The sequence below is a fragment of the Formica exsecta genome, unplaced genomic scaffold (genome assembly GCF_003651465.1).
Source record: "Formica exsecta isolate Colony F162 unplaced genomic scaffold, ASM365146v1 scaffold50, whole genome shotgun sequence".
NCBI lineage: Eukaryota > Metazoa > Arthropoda > Insecta > Hymenoptera > Formicidae > Formica > Formica exsecta.
The window spans coordinates 68711-91067 of record NW_021852242.1 but is presented as its reverse complement, the minus strand read 5'-3'; the positions used below and the strand labels follow the sequence as shown (position 1 = coordinate 91067).

Below are 22357 nucleotides of genomic sequence, written 5' to 3'. Positions count from 1 at the left end.
GTGTAGTCCTCCGTGCTCTTCTTTCTCCACCGTGCACTATCCATAATGGACGCCTTTATTGCGGACGGAGATCGAAACTAAACCGCGATACACGGCGCTAAGCCGTTGTACCGACACCCGACACGTGCTCGCGTTCCTATGAGTCGATTATGTTAATACCACGAACAAAACGCGGCCTACACTTCAGTCTCATACGATCTTTCGAGCATGTGAAAGATAGATAGATAGGACACTTTGTTGTTCTGGGACAAACTCCGTGAGAGTAACACCATACATTGCAGATAAACCAATATAATAACAAGTTGAGTGCAATTTTAATTTCTCCTTTCCGCCATTTAATTATACTGTATTATGCCTATAAAGCCCGCTTTAGACGATTTAAAAATATAATGAAATGTTTTTCGTATTAAACAATGCGTAAAACGTATTATTTAATATAGAAAAATTTTAAAAAGGTAAAATACACACATATAAAATACGTATCATACACGTGCATTAGGATATGCGACACATAAAATTAAAAATAGATTTTTATCATCAAAGGTTTTTATGGATATAATACAGTACAATTAAATATAGTACATTATAAAAAGTATTTATCAATCTTTTATTAAGGATATGTAGAAAATATCTTTTCGAAATTATCAACAAACAAACAGGGCGTAGCAGTTCAATGTAAAAATAGCATTCAATTTATTTCAAAAACGAAATTACAAGTACATATATACCTATTCTCATGCATTATACATTGCTCAATCAACATGTTAATTATGAATTTATCTTCACAGTGTGAAAGATAAGATACTGTTGAAACGGTAAGACATGTAAAAGCAGGCGCTAATCATTTTTAACGGAGAAGAGAAATAGGATGCTCACTTTGGGTGGTCGGGCTTTGAGTCTCAACCTTATCTTTATTCGTTGATATTCTTAAGAAGGGAACTAACCAGTGGTGTTTGAACCCATTACAGAAGCTCTGTTTTACTCGGGTCCACATATCTAGACACGATCGACAAGGATTAATCTATTTTTTACCAATTTCGATCTAATCACGACTTCGATGAAACAGCAAATCTTTATACGGATCTAAATTTCGTTGTGCGTCTTTGGAAACGAGATAAAAAGTATCTTACCTACTTACATGTGGATATTTGTAAATTTCACATAAGCATATATAAATAAAGCCCATAAATGCGAAACCCATTTTAGATGTAAAGGCATATCTAAAGTGGATCATAAATTATGATATAATTCCATTTTTGCCGTACTTGCACTCATCTTTATCTAAAAGAATAAAACCAAGAAGCTGTCGAGCTATCAGTCTCGTTTAGTCATAAGTTCTATACCTATAATACTCGCAAGACTGAATTGGTATTTTATCTTCTTGATGAGGACACGAATGTTCTTCGGTATCTGCAGCAATTAAGGAGCTTATTGCGACGAGATTGTCATCTCATCAAGGTGGAAATATTTTTTTTTATCCTTATTTTGACCGCCAGCCCCGCGATATCTAATCGCGGCAGAAGGGAACGAGACGTTTTACACGCGGCGTGTCTTTCACGATGACGTCGCTCGAATAAGAAGTCGCTCCTCGCAAGAACAGAACAGAGCAGAGCAGAGCAAGAGCGTCCTCGGCTCGTACGCTCGCTCACTCACAGGGCCCGAGGCCCGCACGCACACGCGGAACCGGGTCCCCGCGTATTCCGATGGTGAGGCCCACGGCGAGAGAGGCGTCGTGCCCCGACACGCCACACGTATTAGAAACGAATATAAATATATGGGGGGACCCGCGCGTGGGACAGAGAAAGAGAGACACGTGGTGCAGAGGGGGAAGGGGAGGGAGGATCGCGCGCGTATTGGTAACGTCGGAGTTATACGCACCGACACGACTCTCTCTCCCCTCGCTCTCGTCCTCGTTCCTCCTTCCTCGCGCTCCTTGCTCGCGGGCCCTTGCCGCCGCATGCCCCCTTCAAATCCCCTGTCCCGCATCGGGGCCCGCCGAGTCCCAGAGTATGCTTCAGTGTCCGCTTGGCATCAGCACGCCCCGCGCCGGCGTTGGAACGAAGGACGGGACGCGCTTCTAAAAGGCTTTAACGCGCCGCCCATTCGTCGTATTCTCTCGCGATTTCTCTCTCGTGTGTGATCACGCCGCCGGATCGACGGCGCGGACGAGTTTTGTTCGGCTGTCGCGATTATAGAAAGGATTATAGAAGAGGGGGCCCTTTCTGTCGTCGCCGTTGCGATCTGAAACCCCGAGTGCTCCGAAAGTAGTGTCGAGAACTTATGTGATGCTTCGAGACAAGAAGACATTCGAATGATGACCATGAGGGATCATTGACAGGCGAGCAGCGAATCTTGCGAGTCGCGGCTGTCATCCGCGCGATCGATCCCGGGACAACGGGTTGGAGATCGCATCATCGGGCCCCGCCGGCCGATTGCCTTTGTATCGCGCGTCGCATGCGTGTCGCACGTTGAAACGTTAATCCTCGTGCTGTACTACCGGTTATACATACAGATTGGCCCTCGTCCCTCCGAGACGATACGCTCTTACTCATTCTCTTTGTCTCTCTTTTTTCATCTTTCGCGATCCTTGCGTCTCTTTTTGCTGCGACTGCTTTAGCCGGAGCGAATCACTCGATCCTCTCTCCCTTTTCGCCTTGTTCTCTTCGATCACTCGTTTCCCCTTCGCGTACCTCTCCCTCGTACCGTCTCCGTCTCTGGCTCCTTATTGCTCGAGATCGAGGCTGCGAGTCCGTTCGCGTTCCGCGAACGCGCGTGCCAATGCAGAGAGAAATGGTGAACGAGCGACGCGATGAATCCGATCCCGCCGGCGGCGAGACATACTCGAGACGACGATACGGTGTACGCAATTGAGTCCTTCGTTCTCGCAGCGGCCGCACCGTCTGGCGCGAGGCGACTTAATCGCGACTCCAGACGCGAGGTACCTTTTCGTGAGACATCCCTTGTTCCACGAGACAGGACAGCTACATTTGGCGAGAAAAGATTTTTACTTCCTCTGTGTATCGATGCGAAGAGAATGATGTACGTGGAGACGCACCGAGGCGGGCATCATCGACATCTTGATATAACGGAGAGAAATAGCGGGAGATGCGTCCGCGAATGCGGAATTGAACAGTGGTAATCGTTTCCGTCATTATCGCGACCAACGAGAAGACACTTGAGAATCGCGGAACAGAATGTGCTCGGGAAGAGGAAAAAGAAAGATTGCGAGAGGAAAGATAGAGTGCCAGATACGATACCAGTCTTCGTATGCCAGTCTCTAGTATCTATCGACCGTTCAAATTGAAGTTGAGACGAACGATGAGAGAAAGCTTGAGTGCGTTCATCTCTCATTAGCTCCTCCTCGAGAGAGACTCGAGGGTGGTTGTCACCACGGAAATTCGCTCGCCGGACACACGAATGCTCTTCGATGAGCTATCACGAGTTGTTCCAGGAAAGTCGGAAAATCTCCAAGCTCCAGAGGCGCAATCGAGAGCGTATATCACGGAGAGAGGTATTTAATACGCTTATACTATCCGCAGAAGGGTTTCTACAGAGGGAACAAAAACCCTCCAGTGCCCCGAAGCGTCGCCTTATTAGCTTTTGCGAGAGGACGACCGGCGACCGCCAAGAGGGACATAATATACCGAGGAGGGAAAGAACGAAGGAGAGAAGACCCCGTCGGCGTGCTTCCTAGATTAGAAGGTCTCGTCACGACGATTATTACCGTCGGGTTCCTCTCCCCGCCACTGCAGACACTGTAGTAGAGAAACGGACGGAGGAAGAGAACCGCCGGTGGAAATCGATCTTAACGACCACCATCGTCGTCGTCGTCAGTCGGGTCCGGATGTTGTTGCCCGCTTGTCGTCGTCGGTCGCGCAAGAAGAAGAAGAGGCATGTCGAGCTTGGCGCGGAGGAGACACACGGCGTTGCTCGGCTCGAAGCGATGGTGGCAAGGCGGCTGCTGGGCAACCAGAAGCCACCAGGAGGCGTATCTGCGCAAGCTTTACGGCAGGAAGAACAACGACGCCAGGAGCGGTCAGGGCGACGGGGACATCGTCGCGGCGGAATCTGGCGGTATCGACGCGCCCTGGGCGACGCCCGGGATCGTTTACGATCTGCCGATCACCGCCGCTACTGACGAGCATTATCTCGACGCATTCCTGAGAAATCGCAATGTCGCCGCGAACGACATCGTCGTCGACGATGTCGTCGCCGCGGTGGTCGGCTGCCCGGCGCTGGCGACGTCGCGTGCCAGCCCGACGGAGAAGTGCGTGGAGTTTCTGAAGGGCGCGCATCACGACGACGGGACCAGTTTCGATCGCCGTGCCGTGCCAGACATGGAATGCGGCCGCGTAGTCGACTGCGGTTCGCTGAATTCGGCTTACGATGTCGCCGGTTGTTCGGAGTAAGTTGCTGCTATTATAGCGATGGAGAGGATGTGCTTCTCTGCGAGATGTGAACATCGATAATTCAAGGACGAAAGCGTCACGCAAATATATTATCCGGAGCAAACACGGAGCATTTATTCTGAAATCTACAATATATAAGTGTGAAAAGAGAATTTCCGTGTGTGTGTGTGTGTGTGTGTGTGTGTATTGGATACATGGAATATACTTAAATGATACTTGAAATTTCCATCTAAGAATTTTTTCATTAATATTATCATATCGACCTCTTTTTTTAAATTATGCAAATAAATATTAAAATTTCTTTGCTAATTAATCTTTACAGAGATAAATTAATAATAAAATTTTATTCATTCAATTTTTAGAATATTTGAATACAAGTTGTAAATGAACAAATAATTTACTCATCGAGATATTTAATACTAAAAATTAGCAATGTGAGGAAAAACTATTTTTGATAAAAAATTATATACATAATGAAATACTACAAATAAAGTATGTATTATACATGCATAATAATTAGACTTCTATATTAGAATCAAGTGGTGGTATAACGGTGATTAGCTTTACTCTCTCTCACACACACACATTTCTTTTTACCACTCTATCTACTTTCACATAAGATTATCTAGAACGCAATTTCTCGTTTAATGTCTCAGTCTTCCACGCTGTATGGAGAACGGCATTTTTGCGTCGTGGTCCACAACAGCATCAATTGAGAATCATTTCTCGATTATGATAAAAGTCTACGTACCACATCGCCTTCGCTTGAATGTTTCGATAACTACTTAGCGCTCGCTGATCCAGAACATGTGGAACAGCACGCGCGATTCTCCTACATGCTCGGAGCATTAAATTTTAAATCGAAACATATCGATTTATTCAAGCGAGGAACAAGATGCTGTCGGATGGTTAGGTGTAATATAATTCATAGTTTGTTCTTTTATTTTGTCGTGCATCGTGTTCCATTTCTCTAGTTATTATATCCAATTTTCTGGTATATTTTCACACATGAAATATAACAGATGCTATATATATGCAGAAATATTTATAGATTAAATAGAATTTTTACATTTTAATCCTACAATCTTAAATTCTGGAATGTCAGTTCGTTTCGGGTTAGATGGATTTAAAATTTTAAGCCTATATAATTAGACAGGGAGAGATTCTAGGCTCTAATACTAGGAAGATCCTAAAATGTAGACCTATAATTTAATTCAGGGAATTGTAGAGCGAGAAAATTAAAAAAAAAACTACAAGATTCTATGAATATTCTTTCGTAGGAATTTTCCTTATATATTTGTCTTGGAATCTCAGCCAAGTATATTGTACATTTATTATATATCATGACCTAATTTCTATTAAATTAATTTTTAGAATAAAAAACAATAAGGGCACAAATAATTATACTGCCGGCCAAAAGTTTGGATACAGCATTAAAAGGCTAGATATTATAAAAAAATTTACTTTTATTGATGTAGTTCGTTTTTTACATTAAAGGTAAATGATTATTTTGTAATACGCAAATTATAGAAAATCTAAATAAACAAAAACAACTTGAATCTACCACACTTTTAACAAAAAACTGTTAAACTTTCTTTTCATCAAAAAATGCACCTTTGGTTTTGATGATTATTTTTACAAGTCGTGGCATTCTTTCTACTATAATTTATCCTCGCAGAAACAAATATTTACATCATATCTACTCTTGTGATATTTCTGTGAATTCTTTTATTAGAGATCGGTAAGATTTAAATATTTAATATAAGATACTACTAAACTAATTGATTAATAACAAAAAAAGCTTCCTGGAGAGTAAGGGAGTCCAGTTAAATACAAATTATAGGCGTATAGGCAAGTGTATCCAAACTTCTGACCAGCAGTGTAAATATTATAAATATCTTTGGAATGCTTTTCCTAATAATTAAGAAAAAATCTTTAAAAATGCATATTTCAATTTCTTATACTATTCTAGAAAGAGTTTAAAAACGATACGACGATCCAATATTTTAATATTTAAAGAAATATATCTAGAAATATATCTAAAAAAGCGTGTTCTTATGATTGTTTTCTGTTTTGTTTTACAGGAAGGTGTGCAGGAGCTGCAGGTGCCCGCGAGAGGAGCACCAGCGGGCTTCTACGGAGGCAGGCGGTCCCTCGGGACTCGGCCTGGGTCCGGGCCCGCCGATGGCGATGGCCATGGCGTTTCCGAGCGGCGCCGGCGGCGCGGCACACCAGGAGCCGTTCAAGAGCCCGGTGCAAGCCGCGCCGGCCGGCCTGGCGTTGCAGGAGGCTCTGATGCAGCATCACCAGAGACACTCGCAGAGCGACGACGATAGCGGCTGTGCGCTCGAAGAGTACACGTGGGTGCCGCCTGGGCTGAGGCCCGATCAGGTAATACACAATTCGCTTTATCTTAAAATAAAAAAAATTTCCGGGCACGGAATAAAGTAATCTACACAAGTCTCTTAATGATTAACGCGGGCAGCAGCACCAGCGTTCCGAATAAAACGAGATAGAAAGTCGATTGTCATGCAACTAAACTACGCTACAATGACAAGTAGTAAACTGAATAAAGCCAAAGAATTTTTATATAAACTTATATTATTGATAGAAATCGAGAGTAATATACTGTTAAAGTGAGAAAAGGGATGAAGGGCCTTTTTGATGCGACACCCGCGCGCAATGCGAGGCAATTCGTCTCGTCGGGGACTGGTAACCACGACAGCGGGCCCCCAGTCACCCGATCGCCGCGACGATTACCATCGTGAACGACGACGGCGCAGTGAGTCATCAGACCGCGCGTCGGTGAAAGCTCTCGCCGGACACGATGATAAAGCACAATCCAAAGGGTTTACCCGAAAAAGGACATGAAAGAAAAAAAAAATACGGGGAATATAAAATATATTAACTATATAATCATACACCGTATTTATATATTTTCCCTTCAGATTTTTTTCTGAAAATATGTCTCAGCTCGTATTGCTGCAAACATTTATAAATTTTTCAAGTTTTTCCAAAATAAAATTCTGTAATTATTAATACTTCATTATCAAAATCATCATATTTCTTGCTTTATTCTCTTAATCCACGATTGAAAGGACACTCGCATATTGGAACCTCTCGCGAACGAAACGTCAAAAATGAAGTCGTTTGATTTAATTAAGTGGGAAAACTGGCAAATAAAAAGGCGCGAGTATTGGTGCGCGAACTTATTATTATTAAATTTTTGTAATAAATGTGTATTTTAAGGTCATTATATATATATATATATATATGGGTCATTATATTGTAAACTACCGACGGATATACATGTGACGATGGCGTTTAAATGTTATCCACTAATTTGTACAGACTCTACGCGGATTTTAGTGAGTCTCGCGAGTATTGGTGCGCGAACTTATTATTATTAAATTTTTGTAATAAATTATTGTTATATTGTAAGCTACCGACGGATATACATGTGACGATGGCGTTTAAATGTTATCCACTAATTTGTACAGACTCTACGCGGATTTTAGTGAGTCTTCCTTTTTGGTTATCGATTTTAATTTAGGAGTTGACTGCAACAACAAATATCGTGTATGTCAAGTTTTAAAATATTAATTTAATCTTTATATATTATTTATATCTATGCTGAAGATGGACCAAAAAACGTTCGAAACAGATATTTAAAAAAAATACATATTTATTACAAAAATTTGAGAATAATAAATTCGCGCACCAATACCTGCGTCTTGGCTCTTATTTGCCAGTTTTCCCACTTAATTGTTAGTACTCTGAGCCTATTGCTGTTATCATTTGATTTAATTAAACGCACGATAGCGTACAATCGGATCATGCTTGCTACGTTCAATGCTTCTGCGAGAGAGCCAACTAATACACTCATCCTTCTTTTTAATTGGTTTAAGCGCGAGCGTTTCGCACGCAATAGAGTCCCGTCCTTTCTTTCGGAGCGCTGCGTGCCGGCTTTTGCGCGAACATCCGTCGTTTATTTCGCGACTCGGGACGCGATGCGTGCAAATCCCCTCGCTTCTCTTCTTCTTCTTCTTCTTCCTCTCTTCTCTCTCTCGCTTTTATTTCCCACTTTTGCGCCCCGTTCGCAGCTTGTCCCAGCAACGTTCGTCCGTACGTTTTCTTTACTCATTTTAAGTGTCATTACGTCTAACGCGTATTATATATTATGACTCGGCGTTCTCGGCGAGGGGACGATAATCCCGCGCAACAAGCTTTTCGCGCTTTTAAGCCCCCGCCGCACGACGATTGCGTCAATTTGCGTTTTCGCGCGAACGATGCCTCGAAAACGCAGAGAGTGCGTGAGAATACTGTACTTAGAAGCGACTTATATGCAACTTGTATACAAATCGGAAGATATCCACTTTTCTCCATCGATACTCTTATATCGTCGTATTATTTTCTCATTCATTGATAATTTACCGCGCAATCGAGAATCTTTCCAAAAGTCCTGTCTTTTGTACGATTGGCACAGAATAGAAGAGACGTACGTGTGTGATGTTTAACGGCAAAACATCACGAGAGCACTATCGCCACTTGTGTAAACCGACACGTGAGCCGTAACACACGGATAGGGTTGCCATACGTCCTCTTTTCCCCGGACACCGTCCTCTTTTTAGGGCGTCCGGGGACGTCCGGGGGGATTTTTCGAATGTGTCCGGGGTAATTATGAATGTCTGGGGTTTAAGAATATTCATAAATATTCTGCTTTTTAGATTTAATTAACCACATCATATTCAATCACTTCAATACAATTGAAGTTATCAACCATTTGTTTTTTTATTTTTATGCGTGAATCTAATAATAAAACTTCTTTTAAATTAAAAACATGTTAAATTTATTCCTTTTACTCTAAGTACTAATGAGATCTAAAAAAATTATTAATTTATTGTTATAAGTTATAAGCAACTTGCTAACCTATTCGCATTTTTGTATACGTCCGGGGTTGCAAGCGAAATGTCCGGGGTTTCTGAGCTATAAGTTCTAGTTTTGAAAATTTTATTATGGCAACCCTACACACGGAGAGATTTACCGCTAGATCGTGCGGAGAAACTCGATTATGCGCGAATTCCGATAGTTATTGAATTTGCGTGCGCGGTTTCGCTTTCCAGGCATATTCTTATGGAAATATTCGCGTTGACAGTCGTTCCTCGATGAAACTGCGTACCTTTTTATCGTGCCCTTTTTATTGCCTTCAGCGAATCGCGCGGACTCGCTGTAGCAGGTTTACGGTCGCAGTAATATAAACGCATTCGTCAGTGTTTTTCTTTCGCGACTCGTTCCTTCGGTATGTTAACAGTGCTCAGCCCGATACTTATCTAAATTTGCAGGATAGATTTCAATGACCATCGATTAACGTCGCGGTTGACACTAAATTCTTTCCCCCTGTCCGTATCGATGTACCGATCTATAAAGGGATAGAAAATTAAACACTATCAGTTGAAGTCAATTTGGTAGCTTCAGTTGTCAGCGGCTGTTAATAATCGACACACACGTATATAAGACTAGTCTTCGAAAGTCTTCTGGCATACGGATAAATGGATTCTGCATGTTTAGATTTTGTTATCGCGCTTATAACTTTTTTTAAAATAAAATTAACACGTTTCCTATCGTGTGGATTACACACGTTTCACGCTAAATTTTCCCTAGATCATTTGATATTTTCGCTATAATGTGTAACATTATTATAAAATGTTTTATAAAATCATGTGTTGAGACAGACATAAAGCAAAACTATTGTTTTCGACAATGTGTAGTGCATGCGATCAACATGGAGTAAACGAAAAGTCGGGAAAAATCGATCCGGCAGGGAATGTGTTAATATTAAATATCTTAAAAGAAAAATGTGTATTACTTTTTTTTAAGATACAACGCAACACGTGTGTAGGCACTACGAAAACCGTTAGAAAATCTTAGTAACGTGCATAATATGGCAAAGTCACACGCTCGATGTAAAGTAACCACTATGCGGCTGTCAGGGTAATTTTCTCGCGATAGGCTTACATCATTATTCACGGATGATTTGACTCGATACTAGCGGGATATCCGAAACATGCGTTATATATACATATCTCTTTAACGCCTCCATTTTTCCGTGGATCCTATCGTATACAGTTGGAAAATTTATGTTTTCTTGTTAAAAAATATGCCGGTTAAAATTTTTGTATTAAATATTTAACACATTTATGTATTAATTTAACATATATTGCTGTTGTGTTGATTAATGTTTAATTATTTAAACAGCTGAAAAAAAGTGTAAAAATAACATAACGTGCACTTATTTTTAATTTTACACAATAGATATATTCCGTATTATTAGCGATAGGATTTATCTGTTAAATTTACAGAACAAATTTACAAGACAAAATGTTGATTTTATTCCACAATAGGAGTGAGAGTGACTACAGACCGTCAATAACATCTTTCCAAGTTAATTTTATCATTAAAAATATATTGATTTTGCAAAAAATTTATTTCAAATTACTATGAATTTTGCATTCATTTTGTATTGAAATATTAAAATAGTATTAGTATCACCATTTAACATATCCATATTATGTTAAATTAACACAAAAATTTGCGTGGTCCATTTGAGATACATGCGATATATGTTAAATTGAACACAAATTTTTCAACTGTGTACCTAACCCCGGTTAATGGGCGCTCTTTGTGCCTCCGCAGGTGCATCTGTACTTCAGCGCGCTGCCGGAGGAGAAAATCCCGTACGCGGGTAGCGCCGGCGAACGCGAGCGGGTGAAGCAGTTGCTGCAGCAGCTACCGCCCCACGACAACGAGGCGCGTTACTGCAGCGGCCTGACCGAGGAGGAGAAGCGCGAGTTGCGCGTGTTCGCGGCACAGCGGAAGCGCGAGGCCCTAGGACGCGGACACGCGAGCCAGCTGGAGCGTCCGCACGGGGCCGGATGCCGCGAGTGCGGGCGCGCGATCGCGGCCGGCGAGATGGCCGTGGCGGCCAGTCGGGCCGGACCGGCCGCGCTCTGGCATCCCGCCTGCTTCGTCTGCTGCGTGTGCCGACAGTTGTTGGTCGATCTTATCTACTTCTGGCGGGACGGCAGGCTTTACTGCGGCCGCCACCACGCCGAGACCCTCAAGCCTCGATGCTGCGCCTGCGACGAGATCATCCTCGCCGACGAGTGCACCGAGGCGGAGGGCAGAGCGTGGCACATGCGCCACTTTGCTTGCCTCGAGTGCGATCGACAGGTAGGAATGGCGATATGATGATGATGATGACGCTCGAGATTTGAAGCCAAAGATGTATGTTTTTCTCGGAGTAAAAGGACGAATCGATATTACAATTATATAATTTGCTTTCGAGATAAGATAAGAGAAGAACTTGAATTTTGCAAGATCATAATTAGACCTTGAATTTTTATGCAGAAATTTATTTGTCAAAGGGAACACTAATTTAATATCAAATAGTATCGAATATACATAAAATTCTTTCAAATATATAAAATATATGCGAATATATGTATAAAATATGCACATATGCACGGAACATATGAAAATATGCGCAATATATAATTAAATATGCATTTTTAGAATGCTTTTTCGATAAGGCTTATTTTGTTCTTTTTCCGATCTTTTTAAAAAATTGCTTTAAAAAAAACACGTAGTTACATAAAAATCCGCAGTCTAATCATAATTTTCCAGATTAATTTTTCAAAATTGTGTTTGAATGATAAATATACAGTGTTTCAGATCAATGAAACTTCAGGGTCTTATGGGAAATTGAACTTGCAACAAAAAAGTTCCTATAAACATAGGTCCAGAAACACTTTGTTAAAAAGTTATAGTTAATAAACTTCGAAAAATCACGTTTTTTTGATGATTTTAAAAAATAACTTCAAATCCTTTCGTTAATTTGAAAAAAATAACAAAATAAATCTGATGGATAATTAAATAATAAACTAAATTATACCAACTTTATTTAATTCTGATAAGGCGTTCAAAAGAAAATAAACTCAAAACAACGAAAAAAAACAGAAAGTTGAAAAAATCACCTTTCTTGGTTGGATGGTCTTTGTGTAAACACTACATTCGTAGTGCAAACATTGCAAATGCAAACATAAAAATATTCTTAATCAATTTTGATCATAACTAGTTACTTACAGATAGTTTATTAGCTATAATTTTTTAATAAAGCGTTTACGGTGGATTACACACGTTTCACGCTAAATTTTCCCTAGATCATTTGATATTTTCGCTATAATGTGTAACATTATTATAAAATGTTTTATAAAATCATGTGTTGAGACAGACATAAAGCAAAACTATTGTTTTCGACAATGTGTAGTGCATGCGATCAACATGGAGTAAACGAAAAGTCGGGAAAAATCGATCCGGCAGGGAATGTGTTAATATTAAATATCTTAAAAGAAAAATGTGTATTACTTTTTTTTAAGATACAACGCAACACGTGTGTAGGCACTACGAAAACCGTTAGAAAATCTTAGTAACGTGCATAATATGGCAAAGTCACACGCTCGATGTAAAGTAACCACTATGCGGCTGTCAGGGTAATTTTCTCGCGATAGGCTTACATCATTATTCACGGATGATTTGACTCGATACTAGCGGGATATCCGAAACATGCGTTATATATACATATCTCTTTAACGCCTCCATTTTTCCGTGGATCCTATCGTATACAGTTGGAAAATTTATGTTTTCTTGTTAAAAAATATGCCGGTTAAAATTTTTGTATTAAATATTTAACACATTTATGTATTAATTTAACATATATTGCTGTTGTGTTGATTAATGTTTAATTATTTAAACAGCTGAAAAAAAGTGTAAAAATAACATAACGTGCACTTATTTTTAATTTTACACAATAGATATATTCCGTATTATTAGCGATAGGATTTATCTGTTAAATTTACAGAACAAATTTACAAGACAAAATGTTGATTTTATTCCACAATAGGAGTGAGAGTGACTACAGACCGTCAATAACATCTTTCCAAGTTAATTTTATCATTAAAAATATATTGATTTTGCAAAAAATTTATTTCAAATTACTATGAATTTTGCATTCATTTTGTATTGAAATATTAAAATAGTATTAGTATCACCATTTAACATATCCATATTATGTTAAATTAACACAAAAATTTGCGTGGTCCATTTGAGATACATGCGATATATGTTAAATTGAACACAAATTTTTCAACTGTGTACCTAACCCCGGTTAATGGGCGCTCTTTGTGCCTCCGCAGGTGCATCTGTACTTCAGCGCGCTGCCGGAGGAGAAAATCCCGTACGCGGGTAGCGCCGGCGAACGCGAGCGGGTGAAGCAGTTGCTGCAGCAGCTACCGCCCCACGACAACGAGGCGCGTTACTGCAGCGGCCTGACCGAGGAGGAGAAGCGCGAGTTGCGCGTGTTCGCGGCACAGCGGAAGCGCGAGGCCCTAGGACGCGGACACGCGAGCCAGCTGGAGCGTCCGCACGGGGCCGGATGCCGCGAGTGCGGGCGCGCGATCGCGGCCGGCGAGATGGCCGTGGCGGCCAGTCGGGCCGGACCGGCCGCGCTCTGGCATCCCGCCTGCTTCGTCTGCTGCGTGTGCCGACAGTTGTTGGTCGATCTTATCTACTTCTGGCGGGACGGCAGGCTTTACTGCGGCCGCCACCACGCCGAGACCCTCAAGCCTCGATGCTGCGCCTGCGACGAGATCATCCTCGCCGACGAGTGCACCGAGGCGGAGGGCAGAGCGTGGCACATGCGCCACTTTGCTTGCCTCGAGTGCGATCGACAGGTAGGAATGGCGATATGATGATGATGATGACGCTCGAGATTTGAAGCCAAAGATGTATGTTTTTCTCGGAGTAAAAGGACGAATCGATATTACAATTATATAATTTGCTTTCGAGATAAGATAAGAGAAGAACTTGAATTTTGCAAGATCATAATTAGACCTTGAATTTTTATGCAGAAATTTATTTGTCAAAGGGAACACTAATTTAATATCAAATAGTATCGAATATACATAAAATTCTTTCAAATATATAAAATATATGCGAATATATGTATAAAATATGCACATATGCACGGAACATATGAAAATATGCGCAATATATAATTAAATATGCATTTTTAGAATGCTTTTTCGATAAGGCTTATTTTGTTCTTTTTCCGATCTTTTTAAAAAATTGCTTTAAAAAAAACACGTAGTTACATAAAAATCCGCAGTCTAATCATAATTTTCCAGATTAATTTTTCAAAATTGTGTTTGAATGATAAATATACAGTGTTTCAGATCAATGAAACTTCAGGGTCTTATGGGAAATTGAACTTGCAACAAAAAAGTTCCTATAAACATAGGTCCAGAAACACTTTGTTAAAAAGTTATAGTTAATAAACTTCGAAAAATCACGTTTTTTTGATGATTTTAAAAAATAACTTCAAATCCTTTCGTTAATTTGAAAAAAATAACAAAATAAATCTGATGGATAATTAAATAATAAACTAAATTATACCAACTTTATTTAATTCTGATAAGGCGTTCAAAAGAAAATAAACTCAAAACAACGAAAAAAAACAGAAAGTTGAAAAAATCACCTTTCTTGGTTGGATGGTCTTTGTGTAAACACTACATTCGTAGTGCAAACATTGCAAATGCAAACATAAAAATATTCTTAATCAATTTTGATCATAACTAGTTACTTACAGATAGTTTATTAGCTATAATTTTTTAATAAAGCGTTTACGGACCTATTACGGTTTATCGGAACTTTTTTGTTCCAAATTCAATTTTCTACAAAATTCTGAAGTTTTATTGACCTGATCTGGAACACCCTGTATATATGTACGCGTTAATTATCAACCATTTGCAAATTCGAAATGATATAAAAATATATTCCGTTTTGTAAAGAGAACGAAATTCTCCTCGCCGGCGCCGCGTCAATTCTCAAGTATCTAGCGGTACTCGCACGGTTGTACTATCGGATTTAATGATTACGTCGTTATCAAATTTACAACCGCGTAGCGATTCATAATCCCGCGCCAGCTGACTCTATCTTCTGGATACGTCTTCCGAGTTAGATAACGTCGCTCTCGAACGTACAGAAGCAACGTGCTTTCCGCGTTACTCCCATTACATCGGGTGTTCGCTTTAGTGTGAACCGATGAATATATATGTATCATACGCGTACAGGAAACTTGAGAAAAATTCCAAGAAAAGGTAAAGTCCTTTGTATTTAAATCTATTTGATGTAACTTTTTTTTATTTTATATTTTATAACAATATGCGATAGAATAAGAATTATTTTCCCGTTGAAAGCATAGAAGAATATAGTCTACGATATATCGCAAACGCACGCTTGAAGCGAGAAGTCCGTAAGAACCTGCGCTTTATCAGATTGCCGCTGTATGTAGAGTACATACTTCAGTGAATAACCGGTCACCGGTATACTAGTATTATCACTAAAGCTATGCTTATTTCTTTGAGATATTTTATAACTCTATATTCTTCGAAATAATGCGTTGCCATTTTTTTATTATAACATGCCTTATAACATTTCTGTTTTTCTACTAATTTCAAATTGCTTTTTAATTCTAAAATCGACAATCTCCGAAAATTTGAAATAATCCGATATTTGAAAAAAGAAAATGTATATTTAATTTCCGGGATCCCTCAATTTGATAGGTGTATTTATAGGTGTATTTGATAGATTTTTTACCGAGAAAAAGAATGCTGCAAACCACGATGTGCTACGATTAATAGTTTTCGAGATAACGATGTTTCAAAATTTGAATTTTTTTTGAAAAAATATATTGAGATTTCAAAATTTTTTGCAAGAGGTCATTTTCGTAGGATTTTTTATCAAATTTTGTAATACAACAAATTTTAATTTTTTTTTGAAAAAATATATCGAGATTTCAAAATTGTTGCATCATAATTCAACAAATAAACATACATACATAAAGAATAATAAGTAAAGTGAAAATAGTAAATATAACGGTAATACTTAAAATAAAGATTCACCCCTCGGACATGAGTTGGGTTAGATTATTTTTTTTTTTTTTTTATCTTTTGGCCGGGATTTACCGCCTCTCCCTCGAACCCATCTACCTCTTTCACGATAAATTAATTTCTCTTCCGCTCGCAGCTCGGCGGTCAGCGATACGTGATGCGGGAAGGTCGACCGTACTGTCTCAGGTGCTTCGACGCCTCCTTCGCGGAATACTGCGACAGCTGTGGCGAACCGATCGGCGTCGACCAGGGCCAAATGTCGCACGAGGGTCAGCACTGGCACGCGACCGAGGCCTGCTTCTGCTGCGCCACTTGCCGCGCCTCCCTCCTGGGTCGGCCGTTCCTGCCGCGACGTGGTGCCATTTACTGCAGCATAGCGTGCAGCAAGGGAGAACCGCCGACGACACCGAGCGACTCCTCCGCCGGGCCGCCGCCGCCCCCGCCGTCCTTCCTCAGGTAATATACTCGACGCCGTTATTTCGCATACCACCTCCTCGTCGAGTTCTCGCATGGGGTCACGGGGGCTGCTTTCATTGTTCTATCACCGGCTATAAACTCGACGATCGCGGGGGTCGCGCGGATACGCGTGCGGCAAAAATTATTGCCGGTTAAGAACGTCCCGCGATTACACGAGCGCGCCGACTTTCCGTTGCACGAAGTGCAATTGCGAGAAATTATTACGGTGGCGATAAATTTTACTAAAACGGCCATCCAACTTTTTAAAGCGCAGAGCTAGAAAAAGACACGGAGTCTCTTGACTCGAGCTAACGTTAAAGTTTGCCGACATTAAAGAGCCACGAAGATATACACACAATATATCTAACTCAAATATATCTAAATAATAACTTTCCATCACACATACAATACATATATATAATATAATAAAATTTAAATATTTTAAATAAATCCAAGATATTTAACAAACGATTCGATAACTATACTTTTAATTATTAAAATATAGATTGTTCTTAATAAAGCATTTAAAATGGCCAATCCCATCAAAAGGTATACATTTTATAGATGATACTTTCGAAATGGCACATTATCGCTGATGAAATCGACAAAGCGTTGAAACCATTTACGCTTAGCTTGTTAATGCGTCACTTATACACTGATACCTTGCATGATTGACTTTAAATTTAGCTTATATACATAACGACATCGTTTAAGAGACGTCTACGAGGCGATTCTAATCTCGTATCTAAAATTTATTATGCTTTTAATTGTTGTGTGCTTTTACCGTGTCGGCTATAAATGTGAGCATTATTTAAATTCAGAATGAGAATAATAAGCGACATTTTATAAGTTAATTATTCGATGATGTATGAGATAAAAATTTTAAAGAAAGCTATTCTTATCTCTCCCGATAAACTGACAGCATATTATAGTTAATTTTAGAATACAAAAGAGATGGAGAATATATTTTTCCTATTAAAATTAAATCACACATACATATACACACAAGATAATATAATTCAAAATATTTTTAAATATTAAATATCGCGTAATTAATTTTTTTCCACGTATATATTTTTTTCTTACTTAACAAATTATATGATAAATAAATATCTAACATTCTTCATCACACAGGAGCGGTAGAAGGCAAACGGTGGCCACAAGCGAAGGTTCGTCGAGTCCACCGCCACCGCCTCCGCTTCCTCCAGGCTCGAGGCATACTCTCGGATCTCCTAGAAACTCGCCTCGGATGACCAGAAGGCATCAACAAGTTTCTGCTTCCTTGGCGACGACACCCACTCAAAACATCTTGAGCCCCGAGTTTGTCGCGGAAGGAATTCCCTCCAGTGGCTCCAGGCCCAGTGGCCTCGACAGGGTATTACTGGAGCGAAACCTCGAGAGATTGCTACAGGAACGAGGCTCTCATCCTGACGAAAATCGCAGCGAGTTGGGAAGGTAACAATGTTTTATTATTAAAGAATTTACTAATGAACTATTAACGACCTAAGAATTTTTGCGATTGTGAATCTTTCTAAATAAAATGTGAATAATATATAAAATATGCTCGAAAACTAAAAGCGTAAAAATACCAGGCTTAAACGCGGCAAATAAGATATATATTTCGGGGAAATTAATTAATTAATTTAGAAATTTAAAATACAATACAATAAAATACATTAGGCTGGTTTTCGTTTTCACCCAAGGGATACATTAAAGCTGCAGATCGTAATTTCGTTGCAGGTTGATGCAAGCGCGGGATCGAGAACCCCTCAGATGCATCCAGAATTGCTCACCTTCCCACGCGTCGAGCATGCCGGAACTGCCGCCACCCCCGCGGCCGTCGTCGGGAGCGTCGGTTTCGGCGTCGACATCGACCGCCGGTGCGGCGTCCGCCGTCGTACTGGCACAGGAGTCAGCAATGTCTCCGGTCAGTCCTGAGATCGGAGCCAACCAGACGGATCCGCCGACGCCGACGTCGCGACGCGTACGATTTCAGGGCGATCTGGATGTCAACGATCATGGCGCAACGTCGCGCATTCCTCTCTCGCCGATGAACGACCGAAACTCGTCGTCGTCACCCTCGCCACCGCCCATGTCGTTATCGAGAACGAATGTGTCTCGATCGAGAAGTCTGCAGCCCGACGAAGTCGCCAGCACGTCTACCTGGGGTATGTAAAATCTTCATTCTATAGAGAAGTTTGTAAAGGGGAATATAACTTTATTTTAAAATTTATAATTGGGAAAAAGAGGCGCTGTTTTCATTCGACACATATGTTTGCAGGGACGGCTGGCACGTCTAAGTCGAGAATAGACGGTGAGGATGACGATGTCGAGAGCTGCTGTTCGACGTGCAGCTCGTCCAGCAGTTCGGACGAGGCCGCGGCCTACGCGCTGCCACCTCGACGAGCTTATGGGGGCGTCAGAATCTCTTACGTGCCGAACGACGCAGTGGCGTGCGCGCGGAAACGCGCGCCCGCGTCCTCATCGTCATCGAATCAAGCTCAGAGGGACACCGAAAAGTGCGTCGTGTCTTGATGACTCCTTCTTCCATGCTTCACGAATTTCAACGTCGTGTCATCCTCGTGATCATTTGGGGAAAAAACGAGAGGAACGACACCAGAAGAAGAGTTCCTATAAATTTTGGACGCGCGCTTTTCAATATCTTCCTGTGACATGTCTCGCACGCACGCAAAGTACGTGCACGTGACTGCGCGAACTACGTGCGTGACAACGTGAAAACAATACTCATTTAATTTATGTAAATATTGCGAGCTCTCTTCCGGGACGATTGCCGCGCGCCGCCACGTTCCAGCGGACGCCCGTCCCTCTATTTTTAATACCCCATTAATGTATTTGATAATAATAACGACGACACAAAATAATTCTGCTTGTTCCACTGTTGCCAACATTACCCGCTACGAAACGAAAATACGACAAATGCGCAGTTATATTGGGCTCTGTAGCCCATGTTCTTTCTCCGCAACCGACCATTTGCAAAATCCAAGCTGTTTAGCGTGAGTATATCTTCTGATTATACGCTATTATCCTCTCGAAGATATATTCGATGTTTCATCATTTTTTATCCGATAAACAATTCGATAATCGCTTTCGTTTAAGATCATTTTTGGCGAAAGTTTTAAAGTAACGCGGATAAAATATAAAGCGAAATATTTCCTGTGCATAGTTCATTTCGGTTAATTAATTCATCGTAATGCAATTTGTGTTGTTATACGTTACCAATTAATTAGTTTCGTGATTTTATTTTTGCGTTAGCTTCATAAGATTGAATAATTGTCCAATTATAATTTTTTAATTAACGAAAGCTAAATACTTTCTAATTGATACATTGGAAACGATATACAATTGTTTATATATTATAAATTTTCGATGCGGAAACTGCTGCTCTTCCTGCGACTTCTCTATAACGAATTCGTAAAGAACGTCGGCGTACTTAGAACCACCAGATCTAGTCGAACAAATTGATTGTCCGCTTTCATTTTTAGACGCGCGCGGTATGGAAATCTCTGAGTAAAAGCGACGAGACAGGAGCGAAAATTAGAATATACGGTCGAGTGGCGGAAAAAGCGAAAGTAGTAGCTCCTCTTAGAAACAATCAGTCGCGAAGCTAGTTCATGGCTTCTCGTTGAGGGTATTCGTGCTTTCTCTCATCTGAAAGGACCACATTAGACGCTCCTGGGGAAGATGTTGCATCTGACAGTACATCAGATTAGCCATTAGCCTCTTGAATTTTTTATTCTTTGATCTTGAATCTTTCGAAAGATCATCATTAGCATACGCGCGTAGCATACAATCATACGCCATTAAATGTATTGCTTAATCGACATCTTGAATGATGTCTACTCGCATGTTCGAATGACAGAAACGTTTGAGATAGAATGTGATAAGCCAAGTGTCTTCGATTAAGACGTAACGAGCTTATCTTGTCTAAATAGGAGAGCTCTTTCTTTTATCTATCTATTTTTTTATCTATCAATTCTTCTTAGGATGATAATTTATTTCTTGCATATTGATGTAGTATTTTCAAACTTTTTTTTTTAAATAACTTTAAAAACGGCGTTTCTCTAATTATTTCTATTTATATTTTTAGAACGAATCACACGTGATTAACAACGAAATATATTTAAATATTGAATTATTTAATGCTACTTTTAATATTTATCACTGCTTTACAAATGAAGATAACGGTATCATAATGAGAATATTCAAAACAGTTGAGATTATAGAGGTGATAGAGAGAATATATTGTACCAAAATTTACATTTTTCAATAAGTGGCTATATGTCTTGATTAAGGATTACGAGGCGGAGATCAAAATGGACAACCATCATTTAAGGATTCCTCATTATCACAAATGTAAGTTTTCCTTGCAATATCATGATTTCGATATATACGTATATAACGTATAAAGCAATATTTCAAAGTCTTAAGCTTGTGACTCGTAATAGATCACATAGTACATGAAGGAAGCTTTATAAAGACTGCTAATCACTTGTATACAAATCTTATATGATTACGATTATAATACGAACAAGAGAAGAGAATTAAGAAAAAAATGCACAATAACAGCGAATGAACGGCGGAACTAGAGTGCGAATCGGATACAGGTACAGATCGCGTACCGAAAAAAGAAAGTAATTTGATATCAAAATAATGGTTGTTCGGCAATGAAGAGAACTTTTTCTTACACATGAACGCAGCTAGAAATCTATATGTAGGAAGTATGGGCGCGATCATGAGGAGAATCAGCCTCGGGAGGAGGCCACGCCGAGCACCTCCACCGGCAAATATAATTGGACACGCCTTTCTTTTCGCACTGCGCGAAAATTGGCATCGCTCTACGTGTACGCGTGAACTGGGCCATGATTACGCAACTATCGCGTGCGAAACGTGATTTCCGAGCCGGTAGCTACGCGATATAATTACACATCCGAAAAAAATGCGCCCCTCTCTTCTCCCTCCCTCTCTTTCTCTGTATCGTTACCTTTAATCTCGATACACAGCAGTTTTGTGATTTATCGGAGAAACGGTACCAAGTAAACGTTATCTCGATTCTTTTGCAGCCAAATTTGACACAATGCCTATCTGAATTCAGATTCATCCAAGAACATTTATCGGAGAAACGGTACCAAGTAAACGTTATCTCGATTCTTTTGCAGCCAAATTTGACAATGCCTATCTGAATTCAGATTCATCCAAGAAGTGAGAAACGAAGAACGTAAAGTTAGACGTATTAAAAATTACAGGAAAATATAAAAATTAAGAAAAATTACATAACGTCTAAAGATTGCGGTATCCTTTCGGTCGTATTTTTTCAACGCGAGGATTAGCTCTTCTTATTTTACACCATCGGAAAGATTCACGTGTTCTTCTTATTTTATACCATCGGAAAGATTCACGTGCTTCTACGAACTTCCGTGTGCGTAAAAATATAAAGATTTTCTATAATTCCCATCCACATTCACCGCG

At 40.2% G+C, this 22357-nt stretch overlaps 1 protein-coding gene across 1 annotated transcript in view; it reads left to right on the top strand.

The window, feature by feature from the left end:
* LOC115241503 (prickle planar cell polarity protein 3-like) overlaps positions 1–19944 on the top strand; it is a 146955-nt gene extending 127011 nt beyond the window's left edge. Inside the window, exons 3-8 of the mRNA XM_029817266.1 lie at positions 6494–6800; positions 11103–11639; positions 16551–16870; positions 18005–18325; positions 18611–19038; positions 19152–19944. Coding sequence (XP_029673126.1) covers positions 6494–6800; positions 11103–11639; positions 16551–16870; positions 18005–18325; positions 18611–19038; positions 19152–19405 — 2167 coding nt within the window. The 3' untranslated portion in view covers positions 19406–19944. The remainder of the gene's footprint in view (positions 1–6493; positions 6801–11102; positions 11640–16550; positions 16871–18004; positions 18326–18610; positions 19039–19151) is intronic.
* The last annotated feature ends 2413 nt before the right edge of the window (positions 19945–22357 follow it).